A 10,450-nucleotide genomic window follows, 5' to 3' on the forward strand; every position below is an offset into this window, starting at 1 on the left:
CAAGTGTCTTAGCCACTATGCTACCAGAGCTCCCGTGTACCTTATAGGGAATAAAATTTGAGGGAGACAAAACTTGAGCTCTCATTTAATTTCTGCTCAGCATTGTGACATCCACTGAGGGCAGGGCAAGGTAGACCATTCTGCACACAACATTGAGCTCTTAGAGAACAGAGTCTGTGGCAAATTCTATTTTTTATCAACCAAGTATCTTGCCTGATACTATATATAATTGAATAAAGAAATGTTTCTATATACTTACTGGTATAAACCTGCCATCTAAGAGAAGAATATATATCTGACTCAGAGCAACCCCACCTTGGGTTTCCAAGGCAATATCACTATGGAAGTAGATTGCCCAGTCTTCTTTCCAAGGAGTGGCTGGTGGGTTTGAACCACCAGCCTTCTGGTTAGCAGTCAAATGCCTTAGGCACTGTGCCCCAGAACTCCCACTGGAAAAAATAGTAGGGGAGAAAAGAAGGGACTGAATCTTAGTTCCTCTCTCATACTCACCAGAGAGTCAGACCAGGGAATTTATGTAACTCTCTGTACCCATTTCTTTTATTTAATATCAGGGTCAGGGCCAGCTAGTTCATATCTCTTTAGTTCAATTATTCAGCTATCCAAAAACTGATAAGTAGCTGTACAACTTCAAAGACCAATGGAAAAAGGAAGCCTATGATAAAAAAGGTGCTGGTGGCATTTTAGGCAAGTTGTAATGTGAAGAGGGGAAACTGAAAGAATGTACGAGTACTAATGAAGGAAACATAAAATGGAATACATTGTGAACGTATCTGCCTGAACCCCCAACTCTTCTTCCTATGACCTGAGATCATCAACAATAGGTTCTAGTAATAAAGCTGAAATAAAATGCCTTTGCATGGTAAGAAGTGAATGGGAGGGTCATCCTAAATTTAGGTAGACAGCATCAAGTCCAGTGTCATGAAGCAATAATGAGTGGAACAAGTTGGGACAATTTAGTGCTTTAGGATTATTAAAACATATTCCCAGCAGGAGATGAAAGGATTATCTTTAGAACAGTTCCTGACTAGGAGATACTACAGGGACATGAGTAGTTTGGTGCATGAAGCAGCAGATCTGATGGTGAGAAGTCTAGGCCACGTCAGGAAAGGAACAGGGAGGGACTAGGAATCTGCCACCAAAAAGAAGGGATGCAATGCAAGCCCAGATACATTGTGGAAGCAAAAGAAGCACATGGGACCTAATGAGAAAAGAAATTAGAAGTAACATTTGAAACATCAGGTGTCAGATAAATTGATGCAGATAAGGATATGCTCTGATGTTACATCGGAGATTTTTAGCTGGGAAGACCTTGGAAAAATTTATGTACACAGTATTTTCTAAACTTAAAAAAAACTTTTTAAAGTAGTAGAACTGTTTGTTTAAATATAGAAAGAAGAGGAAATAGCACTAGGGGGCTTCGCAGCCCTGCAGAACACAGTTGAAAACCCCAGTTCTCAAGGGTTAAAGAGGTGGATTTGAGGGATAATATCAAATATTATGTGTATAAATAAAAGATAAAGAGAATGAAGCATTTTTAGATGGAAATCCATGGTCCTAGGGGATGTAGAATTATAGTTTATATCAATCATTAATTTACCATAGTAAGTCACTGATTTCAAATTATAGCGTACAATTTTTAATTAATTTAGAAAAGAGCAGCTACAATTTAGTAAGTTTTTCGGATGTATTGAGAGTGATCTAAATTTGGATCTTGAAGATATTATTTGTAGCTACCGGGAAAAAAGAGCATTTTTGTTTAACCTCTAATTATATATTTATTTTGTAATTCCTCTTACACCTCTTTTTAAAGATTCTTTCCCTTGGATTCTTCTATAAAGTGTGTCTGTGTAAAGATTTGTGGTTTAAACTCCTAGATGTTTAATTTTTAAGGAGTATATATAAAACAATGATGTAAAATGTGTTTTTTCAATTACCTTATTTCTTTGTCTTTATTTTATTCTTTTATCATTTGTATTGGTCTTATAAAACTTAATTAATTAGGTATTTATTTGGATCATCACTGCCATTCTGTCATGTTAATAGCATGCTTCTAGGGGGGATGGCTATGAGTCGAAATCGACTCAATGGCAGTGAGTTTGTTTTGTTTTTTTTTGAGAGCAAAAAAGAGAAAAAAAAATCCTGCCTCTTATTAAAAATAGGGCACCATTTAAAATATTTTTAGGGAAACAAGTCAAATTGGCCATTATTGCGTGTTCGCTTTGTGTGTGGGAAAACAAAGCACAGTCCTATTTTATATCCAGAGTGAGAGCTAAGGGAACAGCTTCCTAATTTGATTATCTTATAGGTGTATTTCTAATTGAAGTACATGAGCTGCCTAATTTAGAAAATGATCTGATACTTATCTGTGATGGACTGTTTCAAGGCTTCAATTAGTAACTTACTGAATCAAAGTGTGTTTTATGCCTTGCTTTTCAGAAAAAAGTCATTCTTCGATTGAATCGTTTTTGTCAGTTATAATGTGGTAATGATACAGACATCTTTATATAGTTATTAGTGCCAGAGCAAACTTGATTCTTATGGTGCTGATCATTGAAGCCTGTGATGTAGTTTTATTTATAGAAAATGGAATTCATTTTAAGTTGAGAGTTAAGCATATAGTATACTCTATTGTGACTACTAGGACCATGATATTATATAGCTTATCATATAGATAAGACGTGGGATTGATTTTTTTCCTTTTGTTTAGCACAAAACTTTTCAGAAGAAAAATGTGTTACTTTCATATTTAACTAACTGGGTTTTCATGATAACTTAATGAAAGGGTCAGCATGTTTTTATCCGTAACCAAAAAAAAAAATAAAACCAAACTCACTGCCGTGGAGTCAGATCTGACTCATAGCGACCCCTCCTTGGGTTTCTGAGGCACATAACAACAACAACAACAACATCACTATGGAAGTAGATTGCCCAACCTTCCTTTCAAGGAGTGGCTGGTGGGTTTGAACCGCCAGCCTTCTGGTTAGCAGTCAGATGCCCTAGGCACTACACTACCAGAGCTCCCATTTATCCATACTGCAGTTCTATTCCCTAAATTGATAAAGATTCAGTAAAAATATCTAAAACTTTATTTTAAAATGTATATACCATTTTATACAGTACAACTTTTGATAAATATTATTGTTAACTAAGATAGGTTGAATTTCTGGATAACACCAGCTTTTACTTTTTACATTGTTCCTTTTATGCTATAAAGACTGCAAGATATATAGATAATTATTAGTTGTAATAATAGATACCACAAAATGATACTGTTTATATTTAGATTAAATATGAAACTCAAATTAAGAAGATAAAACTACTCTCAAAAGATAGCCTGGGAATAAAAAGTAAACTGGAAGATGAAGACAAGGAAAAGGTAATATATTAAAATCATAAACTTTTTGTTGATGGAGGCTTTCTGGAGTGTTCATCTTTTAAAATATTTCTTTAAATAAAGTCATCTTATATGAAGATCTTTTTTGATTAAGCCTTTAAGTGATTATTTAATTTACAGAGTATTGCTTGAATGTCTATTCAATTAAAATTGCTGAAAGGTAGTCACTGTGGGGTTAAAAGGGATAGAATCCAAAGAAAACTTTAGTGTCCTTAGGAGGTAATTGTGTATTTCTAATTAATACTTTGTACGTTTTTTTTGGTTTTTTGATTCCTGAAATATTTTAAATGAAAAGTAAACAAAATGTAGTATCTTGATTCTTTCCTTTATATATACATAATTTTGTTACATTTTAACCTTTTCATAGAGAAAGTGGAAAGAAAAGATTGCATATCTAAGCAACAGACAAAAAGAGTGGCAGGGAATACTTAAATAAATTCTGCTATGTATCTGCTGTAATGCAGGCTTCTAATCCTCTCACCTATCTCCATATAAATGATTCTGTTCAAGACCATAGATGTTTTCTTCACTAAAAGCAGTAAAGCTCTTTTAGATGAAATGTCTAAAAACATCTTGTAATAACTTGGAGCATGCTGGCAAGAGTAGTCACTTGTGACTATGTGTGAAACCCCCTTAGCCAGTCGATATTGTAATAAGCAAAAATGGTAGCATCACTCCATTATTCAGAAAAGCCAACAGCGTGCTTGTTCCTTAGGCTGCAGCATTCATTAAGAAAAGCTTACTGGGCTGAAAGCTGGAAACAGATGATAACGGGATATGATTTTCATATTTAATGCTTTCCTTGGAAGAGTATGTGTGCTACAGATTGATAGAAGAATCAACTGCTACTTTACTAAAAGACTTTCAGGTTTGCCCTATAGCTACCGATGGAATCATTCAGCCAAGAAATTAACTTTTTCTCCTTTTACCTGCTTTATATATCTGCTAAGCAGGCTGCCTGGCTGCCAGTAAATGTTATTATGCAGTTAACTGTTTGGTATTTAAGACTCTTATCAGAAAAGAAACAGAGGCCACACTATTTTGTTTTTATAGTAAGAGGAAGGTTTTAGTTTTTTTCTCTGTGCATTAGCAGGCATTAATCTAACTTTATAGCAAGTTTTAGTTTTTCTTCCCTATAGATTAAAAAGTTTTAAAAAAAAGTATAGTATTATTTAAACTGTAAGATACAAAGCACAAAGCCCCAACAACCTTGACCTATATAAAGAGGTCTTTAATGATAAATGATTTATCTGCCATTAGATGTATGCCAAATGTGTATGACATGATAGACTTCTGAACAATTCAGGCATTTTTTCTGTTTGATGTTTAGTCATCAAATAATTGATGTGTTTTTAACCTCTAAACAGTTTGTTCTCTTTCTATGCCATTCCTGATAGTTACTTTCTTAAAACAGCAGTGTTGATGGTACTTAAGTAAAATGGAAGACTTTTTTTTTTCCCTATTCACACTACTGATTCTTTACCTTACATATAGTTATATGAATATGTATTCTTCCTTTAAGTCATATTTGAAATTAGGGCAAGAACTATACAGTTGACAATCCCTTAAAATGTTACATATTATAATTAGAAGAGAAACATTTCAATTTCTACTGAAAAGTGTCATAGCCTTAAAAGCTTTGACTGTTAACTGTATATAAGAATCAAATAGATATTGTACTGAAAAATTTATGTCTTGCCTTTCTCAGTCTTTCATTGATGTTTGAGCAATTAAAAGGTAAATACATTTCAGCAAAAAATCATTAATTACTTCATCTTTATTGCATACTAATTCCAGAACAATTTCCTATCATATGAGTTACATTTTATTATTTCAGTGGAAATCTGTGCTCCTCTTCATTGGGTAGGCATATCAATTAGTCTTTGCACCCAGAGTCATTGGTGTCCAGGGACTGGCCTCAGAACACAGTACAGTCTTACCCGTTGAATTTGTTAAATAGTTGTAGAGGAGTTGTTAAGCGGTTAATCCTGTATGAGAAGCCACAGTAGGCCTCTTCATAAATGCCCCTTCCCAAATGACACACTTCCTGTCCTTGAGATGCTAACCACAAAGTGATGTTCTTTCTAAAGTCCAGGATATATGTGGTAAGTGTCATTTACATGGGGCAGGTGTGAACTCACAGAGGAAGAAACCACTGTTTCCTTTGAAATGAGTCACCCAAGGTTTGGTGGAGGAGGTGATGTTTGAGCTGGGCTTTGAAGGATGGGAAGGACACCAGTCAGTGGGGATGTAATAATCATTCTGTGGGTAGGAGCAGTTAGTTAAAGGAGTACAAGTAGGAAAGCCCAGTGGGTGGGTAATCAGTCTGACTGAAGTCTCAAGTTCTTGTAGGGAAGAAATAGGAAATAAACCTGGAACTTTATCATGGCAATTCTTAGTACTGGGCTCCAGAATTGAAATTTCCTCGTGGAATCACTATGTGTATATGTATGTGTGTCTGTGTATCAGGCAGATTAAGGAGACTTGCAAGCAGAGCAGTTGCATCATAAGTGTGCAGGAAGATGAGTCTGGCAGCACCGTGCAGTCTGAAGTGTAGGTAGGAGATGGTAGAGCCCAGGAAGTGAGGGTCATTTCAGACAAGAGGAATTAACTGTATACCCAAATTGAGTGGTGGCCATTGAAGTGGAAAGCACTAATGAAGGGGAGAGGATTCATCAAATTAATGATAATTCTGAAGTTTAAAAAGTAGCTGTATAGTTTTCAGCCGTAAGCAGTAACCTAGATGTTCTACTAAGAAGGTAGTTACTAAGCAATGATTGCCCATTTTTTCAATGTTAAGCTTCAGCTTGGGTTTTCATTAATACTTCCATTGTTTTCATGCATTCAGTGGAAGCTCCATACAGTCATGTGTTGTCTTAAGAGGATTAATATTTGGGCTGCTCATCCCCAAGCTTGTTTGCACTATTAGTTACTTGGTGACCTTTTTTTTAAAAAAATTTTACAAATTTTACTATAATATAATAATCTTTTCCATCTGTTATAAGGAGCTCTGGTGGTGTAAAGCCTAAGGCATTTGACTGCTAACCATAAGTTGGCAGTACAAACCCACCAGCCACTCTCCGGAAGGAAGACCGGACAATCTTACTTCCATGAAGGTTTACTGCCTTGGAAACCCAAAGGGGGTCGCTATGAGTCAGAATTGACTCAATGGCATTGAGTTTGTTTGTTTTTGGTCCCACCTATTATATATTATCATTTTTTATTTTGGGTTAAACTCTAATTCTGGTTGTCAGAAAAAAGGTAAAGGAAAAGTGTAGTTTTATAATCAGACTGATTACAATCACAGCTGAAAGGAAAATAATTACTCCTCCGTGCACTGAGCTGCTTCATTTATAAGAGCAATAAAAACTTGCAAAGGACAGGTCAAGTTTTCTTTTACTCCAACACATAGGAAATTTGGAAAGTTGTGGCTTTGTAGTTCTTTCTTATGCTCTCCCAGATGTTAATTGTCATCTGTAGCCAAAAGGTATGTGATTGAGTAGGTTACCACTCTGAGCAATTAGAGTGCAGTCCCACCGGGGAACTTTAGGACACTGTGTAGAACATGCATCAGGGTTATTGTGTATGTAGGATATAGGAAAGGGGCTGCTTACCTCACTCCTATCTGTACTGACAGAGGGCTGTGCTTGGCTTCACTTCTGCCCCGCTGTGCAGGAGCTGAGCGAAGTACTCAGGCCGAAAGACGTAAGCGTTTGCAGTAGGACACTGTAGATATGTACTCAGATGTTGAGGGCCCAAAGAAAGCATGATGGGGGGAAGGGCTTGGGTTATTACTTAATTTTATCTATAAAGTTCTAGTTTCTTATCCTAAATAGCCTAAAGTGCTACCTTCACTGGCAGCCTCCTTGAATCACTGCAACAGTGCAACCATCTCCCTAAAGTAATGGGAACTCAGAACAGTTGCCCAGATTCTGATACTAAGAGGCTTGCCTTCACAGGGACAGTGACCTTCTCAGTACTTTCATCCTCAAAAGTTGTGACTCTTTGACTTATAAAGTGACCAGTTTGACGTAGAATGATGACAAGCTGAAAGGTAATCTCTGTGTTCAGCTGGAACTCTTTCATATCAACAGGGTTTTTTTTTTTTTTTCTTTTTTAATGTATATCTGTTCAGAAAACAACTAGAAATTAAACTGAATCACACAGTAACTTTTCAAGTCCTGGCCCCGAAACTAGATCTACATATCTCTCTTTTGGAGAGGGTAGGAAATGTTCTCTCTGGCTAACTAGACAGACCAAGAGCTCCTCTGGGGCTCTTAGACCCCCTCCCTACTGCACCTGGCAAGTGATAAGCTCTCAGAAGTAGCTTGTTGACCCAAAAGGAGAAGAACCAAGAACTATTCTATTCTGTTTGAATGAGGTTTGCACCCCATTTTATCTGCCTTCTTTACTTTATCCTGCCTCCCTTTCAGGGTGCCTACCAAATGACCTGTTGGGGAGTATAGCTTGAATTAAACACACATTACAACAACCTTACAAAGTAAGAACTATTTTTAAACTCATTTTACAGATTAGGAAAAAATGGAGTCTGAAAAAATTAAAAAATTTGCCCATCACATCACATAACTGGCAAGTGGCAGAACTAGATCACAGCAGACTGGTCCAAAGTCATAATAAATATGTCAACTTGCTTTCACTTAGGAAAATGGTAGAAGGGAATCTTTCTTTAAGGGATTTAGCTTCTCTTAGTCAAGAATGAAAAGAACAGCATTTTTAAACTTACCTTTCATGGGACATTTGGCTAACCACTATCTTCCTGCTCGCTAGTGGAATAATGTGGCAAGTGTGTTATTGTGACAGGCTCTTACAAGTGAGACAGTTGTGTGTTTGTGTATATTTGGTAGTCGAGTGATGAGGAGGAAATAAAAAATGAATGAGAAGGGGAAAAGGAAACAAAAGCAGATTTAGTAAGAGTAAGATAAATTTTGTGGGAAACATTGATTCTTTTCTCTTTTCAATATTATACGGGATCCGAAGAACAGATATGGATTTCCTATTCTTTAGAGGACTTTGAATTTCATATACTTATATTCCATGAAGTACTGTATTCCTAGAAAAATTAATTCCTCTTTTTGGAAGAAAATCTGATAATAGTGATCAGTATAATAAATATACATATAAGCAATCCATTTTTGGTAATCTATCCCCAAGAAATAAAAACTCTAATAAATAATGGCAAAAACGGTCAGTCTGCTGCAGCATTATTTGTAGTAGCAAAAACACAGAAATGATCTGAATGACCAACCGTAGAGGAATGGTTTACCTGGGTACATCCTCATGTTTGCATGCTATGCATATATCAAGCAGAATTGGGTGTACAGTATTCTTGTTAATTGGGAGGAATGTCTAGGTGTATTGTTAAGAGAAGAAAGCAGGTTGCAAGAGGGTTGTATATGGCAGGCTCTTGTTTTTGTTCAAATCCCCAAACCTCTAAACTCACTGCCATCGAGTTGATTCTGACTCATAGTGACCCCCTTTGGGCTTCCAAGGTGGTAAATCTTTACAGAAGTAGATTGCCCAGTCTTCCTTCCTCATAGTGGCTGGTAGGTTTGAACTGCCAACTTCTGGTTAGCAGTCAAATGCCTTAGGCACTGCACCACCAGAACTCCTACCCCAAACCTCTGTAGGTATGGAGTTAGGGTTGTATGAGTTTGAGGAAAGGCTTGAGTGGACATACACTAGGTGGTTTACCTTGGTTACCTCAGGGAGAGGAAGGGGATGAGTGAAGGGGGAAATGATGAACTTTTTCCTTTACACACCTTTGCATTATGTCTTGTGCAATTTGATTACTTTAGGGAAGCAGGGCTGCCTGCAGGTGAGCCTACTCTTTTAATTGTCATAGAGTATGAGTTGTTTATATCCTTACTCTCAAATCCCTCAGATTTATAGAAAATGGAGTCAGCATTCCATCTTTCTGATGCAGTTCTGCACATTTCTTTCATGAACAGAAAATTTCCTTCTGTGTATAAACTTTTCCTTGATTTTTACAATAGTGAACTAAAAAATACTGGTCCTACTGTAGTTGACTTATTTCACTCAGCGTGATGTCCTCTAAGTTCATCCACTTCATGCAGTGTTTTGCAGATTCTACCTTATTCTTTAGGGTTGCATAGTATTCCATTGTGTGTATGTACTACAGTTTGTTTATCCATTCCTTGGTTGATGGGCACTTAGGTTGTTTCCATCTCTTTGCTATTGTGAATAGTGCTGTGATGAACATAGGTATGCATATGTCTGTTCTTGTCCTGCCTCTTACTTCTTTAGGATATATACCTAGTAGTGGGATGGCTAGATCAAATGGTATTTCTATTTCCAACTTTTTAAGGAATCACCAAACCGATTTCCACAGTGGTTGTATCATTTTCCAGTCCCACCAGCAGTGTATGAGAGTCCCAATCCTCCATATCCTTGCCAGCATTTGTTATTTTCTGTCTTCTTGAACTTTGCTATTAATGCTGGGGTCAGATGGTATCTCATTGTTGTTTTGATTGCATCTCTCTAATGGCTAATGATTGCATGTGTTTTTGGCCACCTGAATATGTTTGGTGAAGTGTCTGTTCACATCAGACCATTTTTTAATTGAATTGTTTGTCTTTTTGATGTTGAGGTGCTGGAGTTTGCTATGAATTCTAGAGATAAGTCCTTGTCTGATACCTCATTGCCAAATATTTTTTCTCATTCAGCAGGTTCTCTTTTTTACTCTTTTGGAGAAATCTTTTGATGCACCTGAGAATATAATTTTTAGAAGGTCCCACTCATCTAGTTTATCTTCTACTGTTTGTGCATCTTGGGTTATGCTTGATAGTCTACTTATGCCATAAATTAGGGCCCCTAACTTTGCCCCTGTTTTTTGTTTGATGAACTTTATAGTTTTAAGTTTCATATTTAAGTCTTTGATCCATCTGGAGTTCATTTTTGTCTGTGGTGTGAAGTATGGATCTTGTTTCATTTTTCTGCAAATGGATATCCAGTTTTGCCAGCACCATTTATTAAACAAACATTCTCTTCCCCATT

General features: G+C 36.5%; 1 protein-coding gene across 1 annotated transcript in view; it reads left to right on the plus strand.

Annotated features, from left to right (window-relative positions):
* The window catches only part of KIZ (kizuna centrosomal protein), a 415,288-nt gene that overhangs the window by 51,642 nt on the left and 353,196 nt on the right, over positions 1-10,450 (plus strand). Inside the window, exon 4 of the mRNA XM_042782893.1 lies at positions 3,305-3,397. Within this exon, the coding sequence (XP_042638827.1) occupies positions 3,305-3,397 (93 nt within the window). The remainder of the gene's footprint in view (positions 1-3,304; positions 3,398-10,450) is intronic.

The sequence above is a fragment of the Orycteropus afer genome, unplaced genomic scaffold, assembly GCF_000298275.1.
Source record: "Orycteropus afer afer isolate SDZICR_OR568_19922 unplaced genomic scaffold, OryAfe1.0 scaffold00499, whole genome shotgun sequence".
NCBI classification, from domain to species: Eukaryota; Metazoa; Chordata; class Mammalia; order Tubulidentata; family Orycteropodidae; genus Orycteropus; species Orycteropus afer.